We start from the raw sequence: 27,988 nt of genomic DNA on the forward strand, positions 1-27,988 counted from the left end.
CTAGGCTGGCAACTGAGAGGTACCGGATTCGATTCCTGGTTTGACCACAGTTTTTAAGACAGTTTCACTCAATGAATCCTCCTGCTATTCTTCTGCTATTTAGTCCTTCGGAAGATATTTTCAATAGCAGAATTCCATAGTTCTATTCATATAGCTTTCATTGGATATTTGAATTAATTAGAATTATTTCGATTCAGTTTCGAATGAAAAGGCTTTAAAATGTTGAGAAAATTTGAAAACAAATACAATCGGTCTATTTAGCATTCGGATATATATTTTTTATGAGAATGCTACCTCATGAGCCCTAGGCTTGTGCTTGAGCGGATGATGTTGAGTGGACCTACAGTTTGAGGTGGGCTCCGAACCACCGGGAAGCGATTTTTAACTTATGAATCATATTCAGAGGAGTTGGTTCAAGTGGTCACCCTTCGAGTAGGAGCCGCATGATTCTCAACATATCTAAGCGATAGTTTATCAGCGCGTACACTGAGTCAAACCGCTTCCCAATTGGAAGGATATTAAGTACTCATGAAAAGTTGTGGGTTCGAATCCCACAAAACGCATAGTTGCTTGTTCATCATAAACATTACAGAGATTCTCATCAACGCAATCGGATAAATCATTAATGTAATAGAAATTAAACTTTCATTTTTAAAATTACAAAACATTTTTTGAATGATCACCTTCCTATTTAAAAAAAATAAAGTTGCATTCAATATGGCGGACCAGATTTTCAAAGTCATAGTAAAGTAGTATTTTCAATTTGAGTAGTATCCCCAATCACACTCACCGTCAAATTACCTTCGTGTATGAGATATTAAGCCGTTCTCGGACTTTTCACCCACTCTATATAAACATTGGAACATAAACAGTCACTATATTAGGTTACTTAGTTCATCACAGAAACCTCCGTAAAATTGAAATAAAATAAATCAAGGGATGCATTACATAAATTTCAGTAAAATACATACATGATAAATTAAGGGATGCTGATACTATTATCATGAAATCACTCAGCTTATAAAATGAGTTATGAAGTACCAATCAACCATCAACTTTTGTTTAAAAGAGCTTCAGGGGTGTTTTATGTAGGGGTAGCGGTAGCACTTTTTGCCCAACAGTTTCAAAATTGTCTATTGCTTTTGAGTCTCTGGTAGTGAATATAAATCTGTCCATTGTTACTAATATAAAAATTGTGAACATTGCTTCTTGTTTGATATCGGTGTAGATTGTTCTAGTGTATATCAAAACAGAAAAGGCTATATGTAAGATTTATTATTTTAAAAATTTTATTATCTATGAATCATCTAGCCTGCAGTGTTCTAAATATGATAAATCTGTAATCATTTTTTTTAGGAGAAGACATTTGTTTATGTGAGCTGAATTGGGTTCAACATGGTTTCAGAAAGAATAGGTCAACCTTGACAGCAGTTTCTGAGCGTGTCAAGAGTATATTCATGAAGCTTTCTAGGGAACCAACTGCCTGTCACTGAGATTATGTGACCTGAGTAAAGCGTTAGACTGCGTATCTCATGAAATAGTGATTGGCAAGATCGAACGATATGGTGTGGGTGATGCTGTTCTTCGGGCTCTCAAATCGTACTTGAAGGATCGAAGACAGGTCGTATCCATTGGAGGTGCGGATTCAAGGGCTCTGTCTATAAATCATTGTGTCCCTCAGGGCTTGGTTCTGGGACCTGTTTTATTCTTGATTGCAATCAATGACCTTGATCTTGAGGGTAAGGCACTGAAGTTTGCTGATGATACCACATTGATTTCTTCTGGCCCAAACCGGCCCAGGTACAGCAGTTGCTACTGAATGTGGAAAAGACACAAAGATTGGTCAATACACTGAATTGCAGTCACGTCGTCATCAGTCCTCACAGTGTGTCTATCCTTGGATTCACCATTGATCCAAAGCTTACCTGGGAGTGCCATATGTACTGTAAGAGGTTGTCACGAGTCACCTATTTGCTTAGAAAGTTACGCAGTTGGTGAGCAGGCCTTACTTGCTGGTAGTGTACCATGCACTTTTTCATAGCATCCTGAGCTATGGACTGCTGCTGTGGGATCATGCTTTTGCATGTGAAGATGTCTTCAAGCTGCAAAAGAGGGCATCCGCATTATTAACTTTAGTGAATTTCTGGATCATTGTCGACCTCTCTTCCAATCCACAGGTGTAATGAACATCTACAGTTATTATATTTACTTGTGTGCTGTGTATTTGCAAGCAAATTTTGAAAAGTTTAACACGATGAGTGACTTCCATGGTCACGACACTAGAGGTCAAGGTCTCATAGATGTGCCATACCGCCGTTTGTCAAAGACCTTGACCTTTGACTATTCAAAATTAACAAGTAAATTACACAAGTAAATATAATAACTGTAGATGTTCATTACACCTGTGGATTGGAAGAGAATTCGACAATGATCCAGAAATTTACTAAAGTTAATAATGCGGATGCATTTCCTGCATTAGCCTTGCGGATCTTCAATTGGCTGCCAAGAGATTGAACAAACCAGCATTCAATCTGAGACTCAAGTGTTGGCTTAGGAGAAATCCGTTTTATTCCATTCAGGATTATTTTCTAAACGACTTGGTAGGCCTTGTCTCATGTGTACTGTCATAATGTGAATAATGCAAATAATGTGATAAAGGTGAAAAGTGATATATTTTAAACTATTGACGCAACCCATCCGGCAATGCTGGCATTGGTGAAGAGGAAGGTAATTTAGATAATTGTCCCATAAAATAATAACATAAGACATGACGCTATGATAGAATGAAAAGTATGTTGTCCTTATAAATATATATTTGACACCACATTAGCCAGACTTCTCAACAAATAGATTAACCTACACAGCTCAGAGCTCAAATAGGCCTATATGACATGAGACTCCCATAGTGACACACTGACATGTGTTTTAGGTCTATATGAACAACTAGAAATTTCACACTAGGCCTAACTGGGTTATTGTGATGAGCTTCATATTTTTAATTGAAATTGATTTGCTTAGTTTTCTGTGTATTTAGTGCAAAACCATTTGTCCTAAACCAGAGATATGATCGATTCATCGCAACATCTGTCTACCGGACAAAATCTGATGAACCGGTGAGTTTCAGGCATCAAAAATCTGATGTATTAGTTTGTGTCTCTGAAATTCTAATAAACGCCTTAAGAATATAGCACTTGATAAAATGAATTCAATTCTAGGTCATAAACTAATACAGTGCTGTAGCCTAATTAGTAATGTCTAATTTATCATTCATTACACTAGTCTAATATTATTGTTAGACACTCTCTTCATTACTTCAAAATAATTTAATAATTCAATTATACAATGTTGTAAATTTTGAAAAGATATTAGCCTATCATTGTGGAAACTATGATGTCAATAAATGTAAGTTTATAGGTACAATTTACTTCTTTGGTCCTCCCAGAAATATTGTTCTGTCTTTCATGAGAAAAATACATCTCTTTCATTGTATTGTTTAAACTAGATTATACTGTAATTTATATAAACTAGATTATAAATTATAATAAAGTAAATCAATTTACTATAGTACGGTATATATTTATGTAAATATATTTGGGCTAGTTGTGAAATTATACTCCTTTCAAAATATATAAGTTATAATTATTGCAATGTGCATCAAATTCATCTCATTTGTCCATGCACATCAAGTAGGAATATTTCATTTGGGCGTCTTAACGCTATATTAAAGATCTTCTATTAAACATTATAATAATTTGACTTGTCAACAACTTCTCTGAGATCAAATAATAATGGTTTATATTCTTAACGTAGACAGGCCACCAGAGCATGTTCATAAGGAAAAAAGTAAAGTGAAATAAAAAGCCATCCTAGGCAAGACAACAGATAGACAGTCAGAAAGAAACAAGTAATTTAAACACAGATATACACACTAGCCAAAGGTTTATAGAGGGACAAGTCCCTACTCCTACCCGCTGTTCTAAGGTGGTTCAAATGTAAACTACCATTTTTTTGGTTTATCACACATATCTCGAAAACTATGCGTCTTACAGACATTCTTCAAAGTTGAAGAGTTCTACTTAATTTCCCACAATATTCATCTCACAATTTTTTCTATATCTTCTATAGTTTTCGTGATATCCGCTCTTGAAGCTGTGACATTTCAAGAAAAAACACGTTTGCCTCCATTTTTTTGCTATTGTTGCTTTTAGGCTATAACTTTTCAAAAATTAATGGAAAAATCCATGCTGATTTTGAGTTTATAGAGCTTTAAATTCTCTTCAATTTGACGTACAATTTAACAAGTTTGTGCATTTTCCCTTCGACTGTTGCGCATAAAACTTCCACAATTTTTAGTGCTGAGTGTTTTGTAGTGAGGCAGAGAAAAGGTGGGGCGATGCATTGTGAGCACTTCTCTTTAATCTGGCACTCCATGAACCAGTGAAGGCCATCAATTATGACGGAATGATAATAAACAGGCTTTGGCAGGTGTGTGGATATGCTGATGACTTGGCAATAATAGCAAAAACCTTCCCAGCTTTAGAGAAAGCTTTCACCCTTCCAGAGAGAAACAGTTAGCTCATAAAGCTCAATATTAATGAGGCAAAAACTAAATACATGAAAGTATCGACAGCGGCACAGATAGGCATTGGAGCTCACAGATTTCAACAGGTCCATAACTTTGTCTTTTTGGGGGCTAATGATGGGGATGTCTCCCGAGAAATAAAAAAAATATAGCTGCAGGAAATAGATACTACTTTGCTAGCATCAAACTTTTCAAGTCTTGGCTCCTATCTAGGGCTAAAAAACTGAAGTTATATAGAGCGTTGGTGAGGCCTGTGATGGATCTGAGGCCTGGGTTATTACTGCCACTGATGCATCAAAACTAAGAGTTTTCGAAAGAAGAGTGATAAGAAAAATTGTTGGTCCTATTTATGGAAATGGAATTTGGAAAGTAAGAAGAAACTGTGAGATTGATGACTTCTTGCTTAGTGAAGATATTGTAAGATTCATCAAATCAGGTAGGATTGGGCAATTGTCTAGAATCCATGTGGACAGAATATCCAAACGTTTGTGGCGAGAAAAAAATTTCAACTGAACGTAGGAGGGCAGACCGTGAAGTAGGTAAGTAGGTGGACTGATGACGTAGAAAGAGATTTGCGGATCCTAGGGGTGTGTAATTGGAAGATGCAGGCCAAAGGGTCATAGTGTATGGAGAGGCTTTGTAAAGGAGGTCAAGGGTCACATCGGCCTGTAGCGCCAAGGAGTAAGTAAATGTTGAGTGTGAAATCTTCAGTTTTGCAACAATAAACCAATTGACAAAGGCATTTGGAGGCAATGTTTTAATCATAATTTTTTACTTTGCTTAGTGTAGTTGAGGAGGTGAACATATCAAAAGTCCACATGAATACCCCTTGTGCTAAAGGAATGAGGGTGCTTTAAAAGTGACATTTTTCATTGTACACGCTTATATCTTATAAATACTAAATACTAATCTTGGGAACAATGCGTTCCACCGATATGACTAATCATACAAAGATAAATTTCCCACAAGTTTTGTGCAGTTGAGGTTTATGATATCTCCAATAGTTTTCAAGATATTCGCTTGTGAAAGTGAGAAATTTTTGGAATTGTAGTTTTTCCGGTAAACAGTTTACCAGATATTGTTACTTCATTAATAATGATAAAACAACCGAAACTGGTATCTCAATGTTTAATAAGTCTGTGGTTGGACAATATCTAGTTCACAGTTTACCAGAGATTGTTACACCATTATCAATCTGGTAAACAGTTCAATAGAGATTGATAATTGTTTAACAAGCGTAACATGTAGGCCTATCTCGATTTTTAATAAATATTTGGTTGGACAATATCTAGTCTTTTTATTCCCTGGTTTCTATGATGAATGCTTCAATAAAGCTAATCGATATGTCAAACTTGCCGCTTTCACATATTACGAAATATTCCAATGTATTGTTCTATTGATTTTTGTTGTGAACTAGCAATTGATAATCTATTTTATAGGAGCAGATGGATAGCGATCTGGAATACTTGCAGCCTGTGTTGAATACACCAACTCAGCATTATGGCTATGTCAAAACCATCTGGGTGTCAGTCTCATACATTTTCTTAACGGTTTGTATAGATTTTCTTAAAGGTGGGAAACGTTTGAAGAAGGCGCGCATTGATTAAATTTTCTTAACAAGCCTCTTTACTCTCCAAAAGAAGAGTCAATACAATGCTTTTTGAACTTTTTATGATATACATCCTGACCCCAAGTTTATATTCTATTTTCTCTTGACGAAATCTGTCCAACAAGTGCTGGTCAAGCATTGATACTCCTGAATTAAGTACCCTGCACACAGGAACAATAGCAGCTTCCACTAAGCGTCCACTAGCTGCCGCCAGAACACGGAATTGGAGCTACCATGTTTATTTGAGTTCCGGACATGTCCAATGACAGCTTGTGAAAATATTGTCCTACTATTGGCCCTGTGTGTAGGTTACTTAACTCGATAAAATAAATAAATGAATATTGAGTGATCTGGCTGGTTTAGGTTTGGTCTCAGATTTTTCAGCTAATCAATTCCGGGACATTACCGGGACATAACGATTGCTTTTTGACAGTCGGGACCAACTACTTCATGTGTCCATCCGAAACACATGAGTGTCCTGATAAAATATCATGTACTGTCGAGATTCGAACCAGAGGCTTCTAGTGGCTACTGAGCCACTATTGTTGGTCTACGGCCACTTTAATTACTGAATTACTACCGTATTTGATTCATGAAATATTTATGTAACTGGCAATAACTGACAAGGTCTGTCTCAACTATTGATGAGTTGATTAAGCCAAGAATTTAAGTCATTTATTGAGCACAAGAGCCAAATTATATTCTAAATCCTCTTTTTGTAATCTAAATCTTCCTCCTATTAAATCATTACATGATTATTTGTATTATTTATCTTCCTCAGATGTTCAATCACTGTAAAAACGTGTAACATTTGAATACTTATTATGAGAATCTCATATTTGTAGGTACTGAGCAGAAAATAAGGGGAGATTCCTTGTATAGAGTAGTCAATGAATTGTCAGAGTTTTAAAATAACTATTTCTCAGCTTTTTTGTGTAAACTTTAGATCATCCAAAATATTTTCCATGCCTATACAAGTTTTCTCTTCAGTTAATTTATGTTCAAAAGAATTTGAATCTTGTTGAGATGATTGATATCTTTAGTTTGTGCTTTCATCAGTTTGTAAATAATCTGCCTTTTAGTTATCTTTCTTTTCAAGATAGATTTGTTTCACTTTCTATACAAGTGTTGTACATAGGCTTGATTGATCAAGTGTAATTTAGATCATTTCTAAGCTTAATAAAGTTCCATATTTGTTCAATAGGTAATACTGGAAATAATAGCAGTGACCGTCTATGTGAACTGGCCTTCCAATTCAGTTCAGTGTGAACCACTCTTCTACTGCTACTATTGATCATATTTTCCACTTCAATTACAGTGACTGGTGTGATCCTCGCTGATTCTTGAACAGTATGTGGAAGATGTTCATCATCATCATCATCATAGCTGTCATCAGTTTTAAAGATGTTCTCCAGATGATTTGCAAACCTAGCTGATTTTTGTTTATTGTCTCTAGCCCACGTACCATCCACATTTTTAATGGGTGCATTTTGGCTTGAAGTCTTTTTAATGCACTTTGTAGCTTTCCATAGGGAGTAGTCAGTACTTTTTTCATTAGTCAGCTCAGTGAGATACTTGGAGAATGTTTCATTTTTAGATTTTTTATTTCTCTTCTGAGCTGCTGGGATAAATTGTTCAGCACAGTCTTGTCTCTTGGATCCCTAGTGTTTTGCCATTTTCTTCTTGCTCTTCTCTTCTGTAATAGAAGATTTTTATTTCAGAAGGATAGTTGTTGCCTTGAGTCCTCCTTTTTATTTCTGGTGTACTTGCCCAGGCTGCTTGCTGAATGGAGGTCACAAATTTCTCAATTTCTGCTTCAAGCTGATCTTTACTTCTAAGCTGTACATTGAGATCTATGCTTTCCTCCAGTATGAGTCTAAATTGTTCCCAGTTTGTGTATCTATTGCAGAGAAATGGAGATGGTTCTCGTTCTATTACACTCTCGCTTAATGTGAGTATAATTGGTGAATGATCTGATGTCAAGTCACAGCTGTCTTCAATTTTGATGTAGTTTGTGGAGAAGTCCTTGATGATGAAAAAGTCTATGAGATCTGGAATTTTTCCTATGTCTGTTGGCCAGTATGTTGGGTTTCCAGTTGATATTGCTTCACATTTGAATTGCTGAATTGCACTAAACAGTTCTCGACCCTTTGTAGTGGTTATCCTGGAGCCCCAATGGGTATTTTTAGCATTGAAGTCTCCTCCTACGATAAACCTTCTTCCAAGATGTTTAAAGAATTCTACGTAGTCTCGATGTTTTAGTGCATGTCTTGGAGGGCTATAAATTGCTGCTAATGACACTTTGCATCCTTTGAGCTCCAGTGATACAACAGAAGCTTGAATTTCATCTGTTTGGTATTCCTTTTCTTCAGTGTGTTGTATTGTTTCTCTCACGATTACTGCACTACCTCCCCTTGCTGAATTATTTGGATGTGTAGTATGGTATGTTCTATAGCCTCTGATTTTGAGATAGGATTGGTTTGTCATGTGTGTTTCTGAAATAAGGCAGATGTCTATTTTGTCGTTATGGAGTACTAATTCTAGTTCTTGCTTCTTCTGGAGAATGCCATTGGCATTCCATGTCATAATTTTCAGTGTGCGGTTCATTGCTTCCTTCTGCTCCCAGCCGGGTTGGTGCTGCTTTCCAGTTTCTGTAACCTTTTTTCAAAGGAGGATAATAGTGCTTCTTGCTTTTCCAGCTTGGTTAGTATCAGTTGTAAAGTTTGTAGCACTCCGTCCTCTTGATTATTTTTGTTCATCTTCTTATCGAGACCTTTTTTTTTAGTATCAGCATATGATAAGGGTTTATCGAATGCTGACAATCTCGTAGTTTTTATTTCGGTGGAAGAAACAGGTATGTGTTGAGTTGAATGCTCCTTGCGCGAATCCACTTGCTTGATTGGTCCTGAATGGGGCTTCATATTTTTGCTTCGCATCTTCTGCAGTTCGACAGCAACACTGCACCCACGATACAATGCTTTTTGAACTTTTTATGATATACATCCTGACCCCAAGTTCATATTCTATTTTCTCTTGACGAAATCTGTCCAACAAGTGCTGGTCAAGCATTGATACTCCTGAATTAAGTACCCTGCACACAGGAACAATAGCAGCTTCCACTAAGCGTCCACTAGCTGCCGCCAGAACACGGAATTGGAGCTACCATGTTTATTTGAGTTCCGGACATGTCCAATGGCAGCTTGTGAAAATATTGTCCTACTATTGGCCCTGTGTGTAGGTTACTTAACTCGATAAAATAATAAATGAATATTGAGTGATCTGGCTGGTTTAGGTTTGGTCTCAGATTTTTCAGCTAATCAATTCCGGGACATTACCGGGACATAACGATTGCTTTTTGACAGTCGGGACCAACTACTTCATGTGTCCATCCGAAACACATGAGTATCCTGATAAAATATCATGTACTGTCGAGATTCGAACCAGAGGCTTCTAGTGGCTACTGAGCCACTATTGTTGGTCTACGGCCACTTTAATTACTGAATTACTACCGTATTTGATTCATGAAATATTTATGTAACTGGCAATAACTGACAAGTTCTGTCTCAACTATTGATGAGTTGATTAAGCCAAGAATTTAAGTCATTTATTGAGCACAAGAGCCAAATTATATTCTAAATCCTCTTTTTGTAATCTAAATCTTCCTCCTATTAATCATTACATGATTATTTGTATTATTTATCTTCCTCAGATGTTCAATCACTGTAAAAACGTGTAAAATTTGAATACTTATTATGAGAATCTCATATTTGTAGGTACTGAGCAGAAAATAAGGGGAGATTCCTTGTATAGAGTAGTCAATGAATTGTCAGAGTTTTTAAATAACTATTTCTCAGCTTTTTTGTGTAAACTTTAGATCATCCAAAATATTTTCCATGCCTATACAAGTTTTCTCTTCAGTTAATTTATGTTCAAAAGAATTTGAATCTTGTTGAGATGATTGATATCTTTAGTTTGTGCTTTCATCAGTTTGTAAATAATCTGCCTTTTAGTTATCTTTCTTTTCAAGATAGATTTGTTGCACTTTCTATACAAGTGTTGTACATAGGCTTGATTGATCAAGTGTAATTTAGATCATTTCTAAGCTTAATAAAGTTCCATATTTGTTCAATAGGTAATACTGGAAATAATAGCAGTGACCGTCTATGTGAACTGGCCTTCCAATTCAGTTCAGTGTGAACCACTCTTCTACTTCCTTTACGGTCATGCAGCTTTTTGGATTTTAACAGTAGTAAGTAATTTTCTTATCATTGTTTTGTGAATCTTGAAAAAATAAATGAATGGAATTGTGAAAAGCTCAACACTGATAATACAGACAATAATATTAGATGCTTCTTCTAAGACTTCGTCAAGTCTTATAGACTTATTTTAATAAATCGTCGAAAACGTCAGGAGACTATTCTGTCGTATTTATATGAGGATACATTTTAATACAGGGGTGACCTTAACAATGTATCAATGAGTGTGGTATTATACAGATTTTATTTCCAATTCTAGAGGTGGAATGGAGTGCACCCCCATATCTGCAATATCTGCTAATAGTTAATTGAGTCGTTCTTCAGTAGCTTAATAGTTCATTTCGCGGTAAAATCACAGAACAATTCTGGCGACATTCTGTTGTAGTTGAAAGTAAAAGTTGATTTTTCGGATATTTGTTGCAGATATTCGATCATTATTTGAAATGGCGCCACCACAGTCTCTACCTCAATGGATATTTGGATTTCTCGGAGCAGTTGAAGAAAATATCTTCTTTCCCTCTGCAAATCATATCACTATGTAAGTTTATATTCATATTTTTACAGCAATCAGATGAGTGCAACTCAAAATTGATTGTGGCAATGAAGAAAAAATACGAACCCTGAATTTGTTTTACAGCAAACCCTGTCAAATCTAGCTTTGGAAATAGCAAATATCAACTTCTGAAAAGTACCTTCATATTGTTTAATTTCAAATCTCTTATGTATTATGACTGTGACAAATCATGATTGTCAAGCAACTGTAGAGCTAAACATTAAAGGATACTCTGCATATTGCTTAAAGAACTAAACTTCCACCTCATGAGAAATATCGATCATTTTGAGTACAATTTGAACAATTTGGTCACATCGATTTAGACAATTCAATCGAAAAACATGGGCAATTTGTTAAGAAACGAAGTTTTTCAAATGAATAATTATTAGTTTGAAATTAATAAAAGCATAATAGGTATTATATAGTTGTCTTTTGTTTCGCTTACTTAGTCAAAATAGGGAAAGAAAAAACCATTCAAGATAATAATTTACAAATAAACATTTTAAACTAGGAATAAGATCATATTATACAAAAAATATAACCATTCGAAGATTGAAATCATTGAGTAATTCTATATACGTTGTAATAATTGATATCAATATTGAATAAACTGAAGGGAAACATTGAATTAGTGGTTAAGATACGAGTAGGTACGATTTTTAAAACTAGCTGTTCAGGCTGAAAAGGTATTCCTATCCTACTCTAAATATATTCTAATTCGTAAATTATGTACAATCATTTTTGCAGGGAATGCAGTGTTATTGGCTGTAGTAGCATGGTATCATCAGACTACAGATGAACTGGAGAAAGCTTGTAGTGAGACTCTGATGAGAAGTCCCGTGGGTGGAGTCTTGACATTGATATCAATTGAAGCAGTTCTACTTATTGTTCTCGTTGCAAATTATTTGTGTAAGTATCGATTTAATTTAATGAATATTAATACTATTTCCATCTTTATGCGTTTATAATATTAGTCACTTATATAATTAGTCATTGAACACTATAGTGAAACTTGAAACTAAAACTTGGAGAATGTTTATTTCAAGTGTACAATACGACTGACTGCTTTAGCACAAACAATATGTGATTTGGTGATGATATCGAATTATTATTTATTATTACTACTACTATTATTATTATATTATTATTATTATATTATTATTATTATATTATTATTATTATTAGGAATTTTCTTATCATTTTTCATTCTTGCTTTGTTTATTATTCTTCATTTTTTTGTTTGTAAGATTTATTTTTATAAGTGTATTTTTCATTTTTTTTGTTATATTTTCTGTAATAAATTCCCTTCTTCTGGGGGTACCAGGACGAAGGAAAAAGGAAAAAGAAAAAAAATCGTCCGATTTACAACCAACGGAAGGGGTATTTGGATATGTCGATAATTTATTCAAATCAAGTCCTATTTCAATTATTTTTTATAGCAAAAATACATAAAATATATACATAATAATACTGAGCAACCTAACTCATCTCATAATGTGCTTCAAACTCTTCAATTGAGTATGCACAAATTGTTAGAAGCTGCTCCTTCATCAATACTCTAAATTTACGTCCTGTATGTTCTCTTATGGTAGCTGGTAATTTATTGAACAGTCGAATCCCATCACTCATTATTCCTCTCTCATACATAGTGGTCCTGTGCGTATCATCTCGCAACTCTCTCCTATGCCTTGTTCCATAATTATGGTGGAAATGTGCGCCAGTTCTTAATTTATTGTTGTTCCTATGTACGAAACATACGGCCTCCAGGATGTACAAGCTCGGCAGAGCTCGAATAATTCGACTATAACGTTTATTGTTATTTCCAGTGGCGGCAGCAGAACCACCTACTAAGTGCTTTTTTACCTTACTGAGGCTCGTTTGCAAAGTAAAGCTTGAACCAAGGTACCTAGAATACATGTATTCTAGGTACATTGGCTTCAACTGGCAATTGACAGATATCTGCAGTATACAGACAATGAAATCCCTGTACCACTCTTTAATACATTCTCATCTGGCATACGGACTTGCTATCTATGGAAGTACAACCAAGAGTAACCTTGATAAGATACTATTACAACAAAAAAGAGCTCTCAGAATAATAATGAAGTTAAAAAGATTAGACTCAGTAAAACTCGTTTTTCCACAGTTTGGAATCTTAACAATCTATGGGCAATATATTTTTGACGTAGTCATGTACTTTAAAAAATGCTCGTCAACAGGATCAAGAAACGAAACACATGGCTACAACACCAGATTTGGAAGGATCGAGGAGAGGCATAGATTGAATTTCTACAAAAAAATTAAAGGAATTTGGTGGGACTATCTCTATACTCTTTGCAGGAGTATGTCAATTTGACTGTAATTTTAGAATCTTGTTTTTATCAGAATTTTTGACTTCTGTATGTGTAAAGGATGATTTTGTGACGATATTAATAATTATTTTTGTAATTTGACACTGTTCAGATGTATTTTGTGCATTTTGATGAATAAAGAATTTTCATTCAATTCAATTCAATTCAACTAAATTTAATCAGCTGGTGTCTTGAACTCAAAATGAAAGGCATCATAATAGACGACACGTAATATGGATTTAATCCACTTTAAAATGAAATTTAGTTTGAACTGTCACTGTGCAAACGGCACTGATAGACCAACCGTCGTTTTGCACTAGATTGGAATCTAGGCTACCTGAGCTGGAAACAGCTTGTTCAGCTTCTACTTTAATCTGAGATAACTGTGCTCCCTAAATATTTCCGCTTCCTTCCTACTCCTCAGCACCTCTCTTCTAAGATGTTTACAACATGACTGTTCGAGGAATTCATCTTATTTTTTCTTTATAAGAATAAGAGCTTGCAACTTCTGCCATTTTTTGGCAGAGGGGAAAATGACTGCGACCACATTGTCTTGGTTTGGATCTTCATTAAGAAATTATTGACTTTAATAATATAATCATATTAGTATACTTGATTACTTCGGCTAAATGTCATATCAAAGAAGGGACATGTGCAAGCCTAATTGCAGATGAACTACAAACTTATTCGTATTATTTTAACTTATTAATTTTTTATTTTGACTAAAGCGGACCAAATTCTATTTCTTCTGCATAACTTTCATCATATTTTGAGAACTATTGGTTTTTTATCTAATGTTTGTACTGTATATAAATTATGCGTTTGAGAATTTTGTTACATTGATATTCTTTGTTCTATAATATTGATTATTATTCATGTTAATTTCAGATAAGGTCTACCATTTCAATTCTGGTAGAAGACTACCAGATGTTGAAATCTCCAGTGATTGGGCTCCTCTGCACACATTTGTTTCTGACGAATTGGGATTCAAGTGAGTATATTTTTTGAACCTAAACTCATTGCATTATTGGATGATGTGAAAGAAAGTCAGAAACTTTAGTCATGAGTTACACTTCTTGTCGAGGAGAAAGTGATTTGCTGTGGAGTATTGGAGTATTGCCCGCCGCAAAGTAGACCCACGCTAATCCACTCCACTCCAACCCACGCTCTGCACTGCTATGGTTTACAACACATCCCACGGCGTGGGTCTACTTTGCGGTGGGCCTAATGGTCAGCTAGATAAGCGAATTAAATGCATAAATCTGAACGTAACGTTCGTTACTCAAATTTGCTTCTCATAATCATGAAGAAATGATTGATTAATTCCACAGATTCTACAGCCTGTTCGTTCTATTCAATTGCTGATTCACAATATACCTTTTCAAATTTTAAATTTATAAGATAAATTTTCTTTTAATAAATTTAAAGACAAATAAATTGAAAGATAAATTTATAAGATGAATTCCTTCCGTTGTTAAGTTATTTTCTAATGTTTATATTGCGCTCTCCCGGTTCACTCTTATTAGCTCAGAGGAATATGTCATTTGCTTGTTAAGGCTGTGCAAAGGCTAAAACTAAACTTTCTACTCGTCATATTTTTCTAAGTTTTTCGATTTGTATAATATCATCAAGCTATCAAAATGAAAAAGTTTTCCCAGGAAAACATTTTTTCCCCGATCATTACTTTTTGAGATATGAGCGACTGAAGTTTGAATTTTTGGGACAGAACATTTCAAATTCGGTACGATATAAATCCATGTGATTTAGAGGATGGATTCTTCATGGTATTGTTGATCTAGTAAAACAAAATTATCTGAAAATATCAATTTTTGGGAAAGTTATTCAATTTACAAAAATAACTAAACTAAATGTTATTTTTAGTAAATTGAATAACTATCTTAAAAATTGATATTTTCAGAAAATTTTTATTTTTCTAGATCAACAATACCATGAAGAATCTATCCTCTAAATTTCATGGATTCATCTTTTACCGTAGCCTATTTGAAATGTTCTGTCCCAAAAATTCAAACTTTAGGCGCTCATATCTCAAAAAGTAATCAGAAAAAAAATGTTTTCCTGAGAAAACTTTTTCATTTTGATAGCGTGATGATATACAAATGAAAAAAAAATTGAAAAATATCACAAGTAAAAAGTTTATTTTTAGCCTTTGCCCGGCCTTCTGGAAAACATTTATAAAGAAACTTTACAAAAGTTGTATACTTATTCCGCGATATAACTAAAATGACTCTTATTCAAGAAAAGGATTCCATATTTTCATGGAATTTGTATCCAGTAATTTCAACATCACAGTTCCTGTTGCACAAAAGCTTGTAAAATTTCAATTATGATTAAACGCCACGAGCTTCAATCAGGGAAGACTCCTCTGAGAAGAAGGCAGAAGAAAAGTTCTCTGATTGGTTCAGAGAAGAAAGAAGACTTCTCTGATTGGTTCTTGTGGGATTTAATCACGATTAAAATGTAACAGGCTTAGTGTCGGTTGCACAAAAGCTGGTTAAAATATAATCGTTATTAATTTCTCGAGAACCAATCAGAGAATCCTTCTTTTCGAAAAAAGTTCTCTGATTGGTTCTCGTAAAATTAATCGGCATTTGTGCAACCGGGCCTTAATGCCACGAGAACCAATCAGGGAAGACTTCTCTGTTTGGTTCTTGAGGCATCTAATCGCGGTTAAAATGTAACAGGCTTTTGAGCAACCAAGTTCAGAATGACAATTTTCCTTTTGTACCTAATAATAATAATAATAATATTTTATTCTCAACAAAAGTATAACAAAAACAATGTAATACAGTTGAAAAACGTCACAGATAAATAACATAATAACATAAAATATCAATCTTAAAATAAAACTCTAATAACATTTAACAATTCATTAAATTTAGATGATAATTTTTTCACTCTAACAAGAGTTCGTCAACCTCATAGAAAGCCTTCTATCACTGAGAAAAGAATATAGTTTTGTTTTGAATTGTTTTTCTTCAACAATACTTCTCAAATCAGCCGGAAGTTTCGCAAAAAACTTTTGTCCCCTATAAGTAGGTGTTTTCTCAAATACACTCAGCCTATGTCTCTCAACTGAAATGTTATTCCTTCCTCTAGTGTTATAGCCATGAATATCTGAGTTAACTTGGAATGAATTTAACCTATCCTTCACATGTAATATTGATTTGAAAATGTACAATGATGGAACAGTTAAAATACTTAGGCTACTAAAAGACTCCCGACATGTCTGTGGAAATTTGAGCCCTTCCAGGTATCTTATTGCGGACTTTTGCAGAACAAAGATTCTTTGAATGTTTTGCTTCGAGGTACTCCCCCATAATTCAATGCCATAAGTAATGTGGGATTCAATCAGTGCATAGTAGACACTTTTTGCTGTTGTTTTAGGCACCCGTTTAACAATATTTCTAAATGCAAAAAGTGACCTACTCAATTTCAATGATATCTTGTTTACATGATCCCCCCAATTAAGCTTGGAATCCATCGACAAACCTAACATGTTCACAACAGTACAACTTTCAATGTTCGTTTCACCAAGTGTTATGGTGGGGTGAAAAGGACGATACTTATAATCAAAGCTGATGACATGACTTTTGTTTGAATTTATAGTGAGGTCTGAATCATTAAAAAACTGCACAACCTCATTTGCCATGTTATTCACCCGTGTTATTTTCTTCCAGGGGGTGCTCCTACAGGCAGTGTTTTTTCTTTGACGTCTCCTCCTTGCAATATTGTATTTTCTTATTCTGTATTTATTATTGTATATCTTATTTAGTATTTATATATATAGGGCTCCGCCCCCTGGACCCCGGACAGGATCATCCAAAAATGAGATCAAAAATGAGATTTATACCTAACTTATTATTCGTTCATCTTGATAGTTGTACTGTGATTATCACTTCATTCTAATAGATCATATATTACTTCAGGTGATGAATGTTGATTGCAACTCAAATGATATTCTGTTGAATTCACTTATGTATTACCATAGAGTATTACCATAGAGAAACGATAGAATAAGAAGATATCCCATGGTATAGGGCGTTTATGTCGCAACTTTTACTGTTATCCCAAGTCGATAGTTCACATAGTTCTGTCCTATGCAGCTGTATGACGCTGGTAGTCTCTCAAATTGTGCCGTTCATACACTATCACTCCAACAAAACAGTGGAAATTGACAATAATCGACAGTAATCGGCTTGAGATAACAGTAAAAGTTGCGGCATAAATTCCCTACACCATGGGATATCTACTTACGCTATTGTTTTTCTATGGTATTACCATGAGCAATGCTAATTCACCATTAGCATTTGAATGAATGTAATATTCCATTTCTCTATATCTGTACACTCACTGTCTGACCACTCTGGCTCAGTAAAAAATGAGCGCTGCTATCCAAAAAGTGTCCATTTGGTTAGAGGTTTGTCTGTTTTTATGATAGAGATTAGCAAACTTGTTTGACAAACAGGAGGTGCCGGGTTCGATTCCCGCACGGGCAATTAATTTTTGGATAATAGCTCTCATCAATATTTCCTCTAGTTGATCTCCCTCTTGTCAATATTTGCAGAAGCAGAAGTCTTCATGGTAGTTGAGATGAATTGGGATGTCGTTTAATAATTATGATAATATTTATTATTAGCATTTTAGGAGATGCAATGTATCATCTCTTAACGTTCTGATATCATTCATGACAGTCTGTGGCCATACTAATTATTCCTCGTATTTTGCAGGGAAAGCATAAACGGAGTTGAGGATCTACTTCTGAAACAAGCGAATCGAATTCGTTTCTACAAAAATGAAAGTGAGGCTCTGAAAAGAAAAATTGCAACCCTCAGCAATTTCCAAAGTGAAGCAATCAACTGAAATATCTCAGTACCAATAATTATCATAATGTAATATGATATTCAATGTGCCTTTGAATTTTATCTAGATACGTTCTCTGTAATCAAATTTTAACACAAAGATAACTTTTCCTAATTGTTTCCTCTTGTTGATGCTGTCATTGGTATTCAATTGTAAATATATATTTTGTATTGAGTATCATTTAGGTTTTTATTTAAATTACGAAAAATGCAAAATTTTGTGATTGTGATACTAATTTATGCGTTTGTAAATAAATGGTATTCGATTTATTAATAATGTCTTCCTCATTCTTGAAGAGAATTCAACAACAAAATCAAAAAACAATTTTTTCTCATTTTCAAGTATCAAATTAATTCCATGTCAAATTAATCCAGGGAGTAATGCTTTCAGGTTCCATTGTATTATCAAAAAATCATAGTACGAGTATAGAACCTATATCACAGATTTCGCACTTCTGCAATACTGTTTCTTTTTGCCAGGAGAATAGCTGGAATACAATTGTGTGTAACTTTGTAATTTTAATGGTAGATTCATGAAAATTCTGTTCCTCCAAACCAAAAAAATATGGGATAGAAAATGCGTCTATTTCATTATGTTTTATTTTTCAAAATTAGAAATTTGGTAAAGGCCTTGCCAGACTGACTACCGCCAGAGCTAGTGGCCGTTTTTTTAGCAAGCCTTGTCACATCCAGCTCCCGGTTCGTTACTGTACCGGCTGCCACTGTTCTTACCCGCGCTCGATTGATTATTTGTCGGTTGCTGCAAGGCTACTGTCGCTGCCGGGGCAGAGGTGGGGTTAACAATGGAGGGAGCCGCCTCCCCCCAGCCCCATTCCCGCCGTTGGGGTCCACTAGACCCCCCTGACCCTCCCATCAAACAAGGATTGGGTTCACTCATGTTGATTTGTTCGTAGAACACCATACAGAACTCACCGATTTTGTCCAAGTTGCCATTTTTGCCGGCGTACAGTTTGAGACAGGTACGCCAAATTGACGCGTAGCCTTTGGTCATGCGCACTATGTCACCAGGCATCAACAGTTTGCCAGGCTCATCCCACAACGACATGTTGATGCAGGCTGTGGCGTCCGCCACCTTTAACGCCCGCACTTCCCGACTGTCCTTCAATAAAGTCGGATTTCCCACTTCCAAAACTATCAACGTCAGATTCACGTTTTTCGAGTCGGGTATGTTGTATGTCTTTAATGTACATCGGCTCCATTGTTTCTCTTACTTAGAAAATCCAATCTTTGTCTCAAAGATCACGCCATTTCAGAAAACACCTCTAACGTTTGAGAAAATTTATTCCACAAAAAAACGTATTTAAAAATATTAATAGAATTGTTACTACTTATTTTATTATCAAGGTATTCAGAATAAAATTGGATTCTTTTAGAACTATAAATTAGAAAAGCACTCAGTCACAGTCAGTACTTCATCTTCATGATCATCCCGAACCCGGTCTCCAGTAGTGGGAGAATCCGGCGATCATACCACTCCTCTTCAAATATCGCAGCTGTACGCATGCGTTGAGAATCTCTTTCCATATTTCCAAATATGACAAAGTCAGACCGACTCGCTTTGCATCCGCTCCACGCGCTAAGGCTGGCCACTAACGGTAGGACTTGTATGATTTATCATGCACACACACACACACACACACACACACATGTTTATCATGCATATTTTGCCATCAGTGTAAGCCTTTTAACATAAAATAGGCAATAAACCACTGGAAAATGACAAATTATGATAGAAAAATAATTCACCTCGAATAGAGCAATAAAGAAAAACCGCCTCTAAGAGCTCTGTTTAACCTGTATATACTTGATAGCACAGAGAGAGAATTTAAAAACTTCGCTTCCGCGTCGTTATCTATAAGTACCGTAGGTATGTGTCTGACTACAGTAACCAATGTACCTAAAATACATGAAAATACTAAGATAGGTACCTAGGTACCTTGACATTGGATTGGATTAGAATAAATGTTTATTTTAAATTATCTATATCCATTATGTAGTGTTTCATTCTTGTGTTTAAAAAAAAAAAATTGTCATGGCTTCCTTGAATTGGTCTTTTTGAGTTTGTCATTTGCTTATGATTTTGTTACTTTGTCTTATCGTTTGTAAGTATTGAGATGTGACCTGGTTTCCATAATTTTATTTATTCTAGTTGTTTGAATAAGCTCTTTTTCTTTCTATTGACATGTTTGCTGTACCGGTACCTAGTTGTTCGAACTCACTGCCGGCGCACAAGTTTTCTTTGCCGGTAGTGCCATTTTGTAAGTTAAAATATTTATTTTATCAATCTGTATTAGTTTATGACAAATAAATGAATTTTACATTAACTATATATAACCATGATATAGTCTAACAAGGCCTCGAAACGCGCCAGAAAAGTATTCAAGTACCTATACATATCGATACCGGTAGGGAATTAATCATTTCAAGAACATGAGCTAACGACTACTATAGTCTACAGGTTGATATACTGTTGAAAAGCTTTATATTTTTTCCACAAAAAATAATCAGTGTAATATGAATTAATATAATATAAAAGTATTTCAGTATAGTTGAATAAGTGTTGATAATACTATTTCAACTGTCGCTCAAAGAACTTTGGATATTTGAGCGATGGCGGGAAAAATAAGCTCGATGTATCGAACACAACATCGGTACAATATCGGTTGTAGAAAATATCTGTAGAGTATCGATCTATCATAGGTCAAGAATCAAATATATCGACACTTGAATATCGGTATTACCAATTTGGCGGGATTTTGTAGCTGCTCCTGCTCTGCGTTTAAATCAAATACTTTAGGTTACACATTATGGAAGATTGCAAGTCAAGTGGTTTAATTAATTCATCCTCAGATTTCAAAGAACTTTTTCAGATAAGAGATAACTCAGAAAACTTGATTCTATCGTCAAATGTTCCAGAACTATGTAAAACGGAAAAATGCATGCTCGGTGTTGATGAAGCTGGTCGAGGACCAGTTTTAGGTTAGTTTGATCGCCTTTATTCTTATTACATAATTTATTTTTTATTATTGACTACTATACCTTTCTGCAATAATTATATTAGTTGTCATAGACTCTGTTTAGAACGCACATTTCGATAATTTTAGATGTAACTTATGTATTAAATTTCTTGGAATATTTATCTTCATGTTCTACAGCAAAATCCATAATAATAATGATGGCTAGTAGAGAAAGATAGGACAACAGCGTTGCCGATTTTCTGCTTTGACACTACTTTCAATAAAAGAGGTAGCTGATTCTAATCTTTTCATTCTTGTTTATATAATTATATTTTATTCGCCAATAAAACATATTTTTTAATGATTGAAAGAGTACGGTACGGTAAAAAAACATTTTTATACATAATTGAGATTTAATATTTTGTTAACTAATTATATTTTTACATTGTTGGAAACGATTATGTGGCAAAATTTCGGAGCTGCTTTTTTATTATAATTTGAGCTGAAATAAAACTGATTGTTCAAAAACGAAGACTTAGGCCTATAGAAGGGAGGCTAAGCTTTATATTGAAAAATGTGCTTCTTATATCGTTCTACATGGTCTGCAAACAATATAACTGAAAACTAAAGCAGGCCCACCCTAATTCCGCACCTACATGTTGGCCCAATGAAGTCCAATGTCAACCAGCGCCAGTGTGTGGATGGGTGGTTTGTCAGCGCTAGCCTTCATTGACCTTCGTAAGAAGTCGAACCTTTATCAGTCTAGACCAACATGTAGCTGCGGCAGGATATTAATATAACTTCTAATTAAATGAGGCTCACCTACGGTAGAGCTGAAGTTCACAATGAATATTGTAGAAAATATTTATTTAGATACGTTCCGAATGGTATTACATCAGTCCACCAGTAGGACACCAAGTATTCGAGTGTTTTGAGGCGCATACTGGTTGTTATTGCGCTGACTTTATTAGTGTCGCCAACCGGGATACAAGGTTCTAGCGGCCCGCTGGTTTGTTACACGGGTTGCAAGCCTGCCCGGCCACCATTTCTGGTGTCTTACAGGTGTCCCAGCATGTCTTACATTGTTCACCACTGGTGGCTGTCTAGTATCCCATTGCCGTCCCAGCCTGTTGGGCCTAAAATATACTATAAGAGAAGATTCAGTAAAACATTTTGTTTAAAATTGTTGGTTCTTTGAAAACCGGATTTTGAAAGAATATATACCTATATTCTTTATATAATATATAAAATAAAATAATATAGTCTACGTAATAAAATATCTATAGTCTACGGTATCTGTACAGATATGTTTCTGTACATTAGATATATCACTCATATACAGTTAGAAAATATAATGACTAGTGTTTGTACTTGACTCTCTTCTGTAATTATTGCTTAGTATCTTTTAGATCAAATAGGTTTATCTTTACGTTCAATTATATTACAATAATTGAAAACTCTCAAGATTTGTCTATATTTCTTGCAATTTGTTGAATATGTTGATATAAACAATTCTAGGTCCAATGGTATATGGAATTTGTTATTGTCCATTGGATAAGGAAGCAGATGTCAAATCTCTGGGAAGTGCCGACTCAAAAAGCTTGACAGAACAAAAGAGGGAGACTATATTCGACTCAATTTGTAAAGAGACATCTTACGTAGGATGGGCTGTAGAAGTCATATCACCAAATACCATCTGCAACAGTATGCTTCAAAGGTTTGTGTCTCTCAACTCTCATCAACTAGATTACCATATTATACGCTGGTTTATCTCAATTAATGTAGCCTGGATTCAAATGATTAACATACTATTTACTCTTGTTTCTAGGGCAACTGGTTATCAAAACTCATTAAAAATTCAATTACGTACCCTCTATTTTATTGCAACAATACTAGTTTCATCTCTTCAGGTGTCATTTTGAAGTGTGAATCACATTTAGCCATTAAAACTTGAAATGGCTCTTGAAGAGTTGAAACTAGTAGTGTTGTAATAAAATGAAATTTTAAATGTAATGTGATATTCTTTGATTGTGTTTCATTAACTTACTGTTTAATGTCAATGATACAATAGTTTTTCATGTTTATTTTGGGCAAAAATTTTATAAAAATTGTACAAGTGAAATTCTAACCTTATCTTGGACTCTGTCACCTATAAATTTGGAAGAAAAATAGCACAAGGACTATCTTATTATTTTATCTTCCAATGTTATTACATTAGTGTCATTTGCATTGTAAATAAATAAATAAATAATAGTTTCCAATATTAGCCTACAAAATCATGTTTAATGTCTGATAAAAAATTAGTTGCTCCCATGCCCTTAGCTGGAGAAACATTTTGGGACTTTCAAAGTAATCAAATATAGGGTATGTCGTTGAATTGAACATCAACATTATGTAAAATGACATCTCCGACATTATATTCTATGTATAAAATTAAAACTTTACTAGAAAATATATTTTTCGGTCCGGTCAAGTTATTGTAATTGGACTACAGTATTGTTCTTCACATACTAAGCCACTTCCGTGTTTCGGTTGGACACGTGAAGCCGTCGGTCCCGGCTACCTAAATTGCAGCCTGTAGGTCATGTCAGAGGCCCTGAAATTGATCAGTTGTGGCCTGAAAACACTGACACCAGACCTGAGCAAGCCTGGTCACTCGATATTATTGTTAATGTTCAAAACTATATTTATGACTGTGTTATGCGTTAACCTTTGAAATCCAAGTTTAATTTAGTTTGTTAAGAACAAACCACAACTTAAGATCACATTTTTTCAGGCAGAAGAAATCTTTGAACCAAGTTTCTCATGATTCTGCTATCGGTTTGATACAGAGAACTCTGGATGCTGGAGCAAACATTACTGAAGTATATCTGGATACAGTAGGTCCTCCAGAAAAATACCAGGTGACTATTATAACAAACGTCTAATACTTTAATATTCATACTTAGAGTGAAGCTGTGATTTGCTGGTTGTGAGAAAATTTTCCAAATCTTCATGCTCCAAATGTTTCATGCTATGAATCACACATTGCCACATCGTTACACTCATTGAATGCGTCTACTGTCTACAGTACAGTAATAACAACCAAAATATTGCTCATAAAAATTATCATAAAAGATGAACTGTTTTATTATAAAAAACAATGAATAAGGTTGAGTTGCTCATCCATTAATAAAAATTCAACTGAGTCACTGTCAAAGTTGTAGAACCGTTCCATAATGAAATAAAAACATACATATGTTGTCGAATTCTACACAGTTTTATTTGGTACAGGACCATGGTTTCGTCACCACTCAGGACAGATTTTCAAGCTGACTTGGAAATGTGAGCTGTGTGGTCATGAAACCATGGTCCTGTACTAAATAAAACTTTAGAATTTTACAATATATATGCGTTTTTATTTCATCATCCATTAATTTTTCAAAAAAAAGTTTACATTTTCAAAATAACATTGAAAGTTTCTATGATTATCTTATAGGTCGCGTAAGTTGAAGAGGGGTTTTCCGAAACATTATTGTACAATAATTATCATTTTCTTTAGTGCTCATATCTGCGCACTCAGGTTTTGTAACTATGCAAGTACTGTTCTATCAGTATTTTGCTCTTTATCTTTCTGATTTTAATTGATTGTTTGTTTTTTTAGGGAAATAAATATAGTTTCATTTCAATTAATATCAACAATCATTGATTTTTCAGGAGAAATTGTCGTTGATATTTCCTCAACTAAAAGTTACCGTTGCAAAGAAAGCTGACGCAACTTACCCAGTGGTTGGTGCCGCCAGTATTTGCGCCAAAGTCGCTCGAGATTGTTCTCTGAGTGTTTGGAAGTTTCGTGAGGGAATCGACTTGCCTGAAGGCACTAATTGGGGGAGTGGATATCCTAATGGTAAAAACTGTTGCCATTCAGAAGATCTTTTATTAAAATCTTTCACATCTGCATATCAGAATTTAACTTACCGGTACTATGAATCTTTTTAATTGACCGAGCGAAGTGAGGTCTTGTCTAAGATTCAAGTCGACGGTTTTGCATTTCTCTTTATGTTGATATGTTTGTATGTTTATATTTATGTTCCGCATTTTGAATTCAAGTGTATGGAACATAACCTACTTTTTGGACTATTTATAGTGTATTAATCAAAATTCGAGGAAGAAACAGTTTTGGGCTGTGCCTGTTAGTCCTTCCCCAAACATTTTAAAGAATTGTGTTCTGTTTATCAATAAATAAATTTAAACTATGCTTTTATGCCTCTATGCTTTTTTACTCCGGAGCGAAGCTCGATGCCCTGATATTAAACATAAAGAGAAATGCAAAACCGTCGACTTGAATCTTGGACCTCACTTCGCTCGGTCAATCATCTATAACGAATCTTATTATATTAAAGCTGCAAAAGACAAAAAATTACGAAAAATTCTCAGCCAATACGGCTAATTGTATATAATTGGTATTCAAAAATTATATCACCATTTCAAAAATTGAAGGCTTTTTCATGTAACACGTGTTGGAAAGTATTTTTTCTGATAGCTTTATCGCCACGTACTTATCTTATTTTGATAGATGTTATATGTGTAATGCCTATAATTTTATTCCCTTACCTACTGCTAAATTGTTGTAAAAATACCAAGTTGATGCATTTTTTCATCATTTCACAAATTTGTCATTGCATAAAAATGTTAAAAAACACACTTTTGGATTATTTATTATTCTTTGATTAATAAGAGTGAGATTTCATCCTTATGGAGACTTGCAGGTGATGATTCACCCATATGTATTCGTAATATGTTTCCGAAAATACCTAGAGACACAGAGAGCTGGACATTTTGGACAGCAGACTTGGAAACTAGCAGAATAAATTATTATACAAATCTGAGTACCTCTGAACAATAAATAGATTATCACTGATAAAATTAGATGATGAAAGAATTTCTCTTCTGTTTCAGATCCAGAAACCAAGAAATTCCTCATAAATAATATAGATCCCGTATTTGGTTATCCTCAGCTAGTCAGATTTAGTTGGTCAACTGCTGAAAAAATATTGAAAGAAAAGGCTGTTGAAATGGAATGGTAAGTTCATTATTTGAAATTTTAAATTGATAAAAATATGAAAAGTGAACTTTATAGTCTTTGGATTGTTTTTGAAAGTAAAAAAAATCAATCCATTCATTATTTGATGAAGCAAACAATATACAGGATATATATAAACACGTAACGTAGCTAGACAGAAAGTGACTTTTACATTTACCACCAAATGTCTTTACTTATATGAACTCATACTTTAAGTTCATACTATAATACTTATACCTAACTCATGCTCATACTTATAAGGTCACACTTTTCACATTGCTATTTCATGAAAATCGCTGTTAAGTACTTTAATTTGGCGGAGGCTTCTTCAATTACTTCACTGAGGTTCCAGAACAATGAATAGATATTGCATTTATCAACTTCGGGAATTTGATGAATAACCATACAATTAATCCGTTCTGATGAGAAAATTTGTATTATTTTGTTGTTGGAAATGCAATTAACTATTTTTTGGGAATAAGACAAGGTTTAGTGAGTGAACTGAACGAACCTCAACCTCAATTAATTATTGATGAAGTAATATATTCCTGAATTAATTTCAGTCTGTTCTCTTTACACTTCATGTTAATCTTAATAATATTTTAATGCTAATATGACAATAATGTACAACGATAGTTATTTGTATATCTATAGTGAAAAGTACGACTTTTTCTCCCTGTGGGAAAAAGTTTGAAGCCCGAGGCGAAGCCGAGGGCAGCAATGTTCCTGAGGGAGAAAAAGTATTTTTCGCTCGTGATGTACACAACATTTTTCCTCCATCTACATTTTTTTATAGAAACTGCAAATAAAATCATTCTAATAACTTACGTATTGGTGACAATGATTCCTAACAACATAACCTGAATCTGAAACCCAAAAACCGGTCGTCTGATTGGCACTGCCGATTGCGCTATCTATCGGCAAAAGTTGTAACAATTATATCAGCTGGGCAGCTACCAAAAATGGCTGACTCCAGATCACGCGGTTCAGATTTGAATTGCAGATCAAAAATATTTGTTGGCTGGTATTTTGAATAGAATAAAATATTTTAAAAATTGTATAAATTTTTATCGTCTACTAATATTAAGAATATAATAATTATCATACAAACATATTTTTCATGAGTTGATCAAATTTCTGGTTGTGGTATTGAATTCAGTTGACTCAATGACAGACACCTCTATTATGCTTTCTCATCTGAGCTTAGACCTTCTAACCTATTACAATGTAAGTTTCAAAATAGAGATGCTCCCCATGTTATTTAAATGGAGTCACTTTTACTCCCTAGGGAGTTTTTCTGTTTTTTACTACCGAGAGCGAAAAAGTGACACTTTAGTATTAGGTTTCAGGGAGTAAAGTAAGTACTTTGGACAGTAGGTGGAGGAAAAAATTATTTTAGCTGCTGTAGTAGGAAAGTGTATGATATTCAATATTGATCATTTAAAATTATTCGTTCAAATTTTTAGGGAATCTGATGAAGAAAACGACCCTTCTTTAAAAAACAACACTTCTATCAGATCCTTCTTTGGCCAGAAAACGTCTTCTTCAGCACCTGCCAGAAAAAGGCACTCGTTCTTCAGCGACAGAAATTTGGTGTCAACGTCATGTTTGGACTGAACAACAAGTACCTATATAAGTATTGCTTTTTAATTCAGTTCAATCTATTTTTGTACTTTAAACTTTTGACAATAAATCATTATTTTATTTAATAATTATT

At 34.4% G+C, this 27,988-nt stretch overlaps 3 protein-coding genes across 5 annotated transcripts in view; 2 read left to right on the forward strand and 1 right to left on the reverse strand.

The window, feature by feature from the left end:
• The window catches only part of LOC111045354 (transmembrane protein 192), a 31,743-nt gene extending 13,246 nt beyond the window's left edge, over positions 1 to 18,497 (forward strand). Inside the window, exons 1-7 of one of the 3 annotated variants that reach the window (XM_039427220.1) lie at positions 3,376 to 3,402; positions 6,022 to 6,132; positions 10,324 to 10,440; positions 10,871 to 10,985; positions 11,748 to 11,909; positions 14,240 to 14,342; positions 18,100 to 18,497. In XM_039427220.1, the coding sequence (XP_039283154.1) occupies positions 3,388 to 3,402; positions 6,022 to 6,132; positions 10,324 to 10,440; positions 10,871 to 10,985; positions 11,748 to 11,909; positions 14,240 to 14,342; positions 18,100 to 18,232 (756 nt within the window). In that variant the 5' untranslated portion in view covers positions 3,376 to 3,387 and the 3' untranslated portion in view covers positions 18,233 to 18,497. Of the gene's footprint in view, positions 1 to 3,375; positions 3,403 to 4,446; positions 4,486 to 6,021; positions 6,133 to 10,323; positions 10,441 to 10,870; positions 10,986 to 11,747; positions 11,910 to 14,239; positions 14,343 to 18,099 lie in introns of those variants that run through there. The other 2 variants (XM_039427219.1, XM_039427218.1) reach the window with 2 other exon arrangements.
• A 404-nt stretch (positions 18,498 to 18,901) lies between these two features.
• On the reverse strand, positions 18,902 to 20,647 carry LOC120350829 (SOSS complex subunit B homolog). Its single transcript, XM_039425724.1, has 2 exons — positions 20,621 to 20,647; positions 18,902 to 19,429 (listed from the first exon to the last, which is right to left on the reverse strand). The coding sequence occupies exons 1-2, from the start codon at positions 20,645 to 20,647 to the stop codon at positions 18,902 to 18,904; spliced, it is 555 nt and encodes a 184-aa protein (XP_039281658.1).
• A 281-nt stretch (positions 20,648 to 20,928) lies between these two features.
• On the forward strand, positions 20,929 to 27,984 carry LOC111045353 (ribonuclease H2 subunit A). Its single transcript, XM_039427223.1, has 6 exons — positions 20,929 to 21,231; positions 22,728 to 22,926; positions 23,986 to 24,112; positions 24,906 to 25,095; positions 26,148 to 26,271; positions 27,738 to 27,984. The coding sequence occupies exons 1-6, from the start codon at positions 21,060 to 21,062 to the stop codon at positions 27,886 to 27,888; spliced, it is 963 nt and encodes a 320-aa protein (XP_039283157.1). The 5' UTR covers positions 20,929 to 21,059; the 3' UTR covers positions 27,889 to 27,984.
• Positions 27,985 to 27,988: the final 4 nt, after the last annotated feature.

Source organism: Nilaparvata lugens, chromosome 4 (genome assembly GCF_014356525.2).
Source record: "Nilaparvata lugens isolate BPH chromosome 4, ASM1435652v1, whole genome shotgun sequence".
Classification (NCBI taxonomy): domain Eukaryota; kingdom Metazoa; phylum Arthropoda; class Insecta; order Hemiptera; family Delphacidae; genus Nilaparvata; species Nilaparvata lugens.

Excerpts from the sequence above, each read along its gene's own strand:
- LOC120350829 (XM_039425724.1), bottom strand. The coding sequence starts at position 20,647 with ATGTATAGGTACTTGAATACTTTTCTG. Across the intron at positions 19,430-20,620 it reads GGTACTTGAATACTTTTCTG|ACATACAACATACCCGACTC; the intron begins GCGCGTTTCGAG and ends TGTACATTAAAG.
- LOC111045353 (XM_039427223.1), top strand. The coding sequence starts at position 21,060 with ATGGAAGATTGCAAGTCAAGTGGTTTAATTAATTCATCCTCAGATTTC. Across the intron at positions 22,927-23,985 it reads TGCAACAGTATGCTTCAAAG|GCAGAAGAAATCTTTGAACC; the intron begins GTTTGTGTCTCT and ends ACATTTTTTCAG. Across the intron at positions 26,272-27,737 it reads AAGGCTGTTGAAATGGAATG|GGAATCTGATGAAGAAAACG; the intron begins GTAAGTTCATTA and ends TCAAATTTTTAG.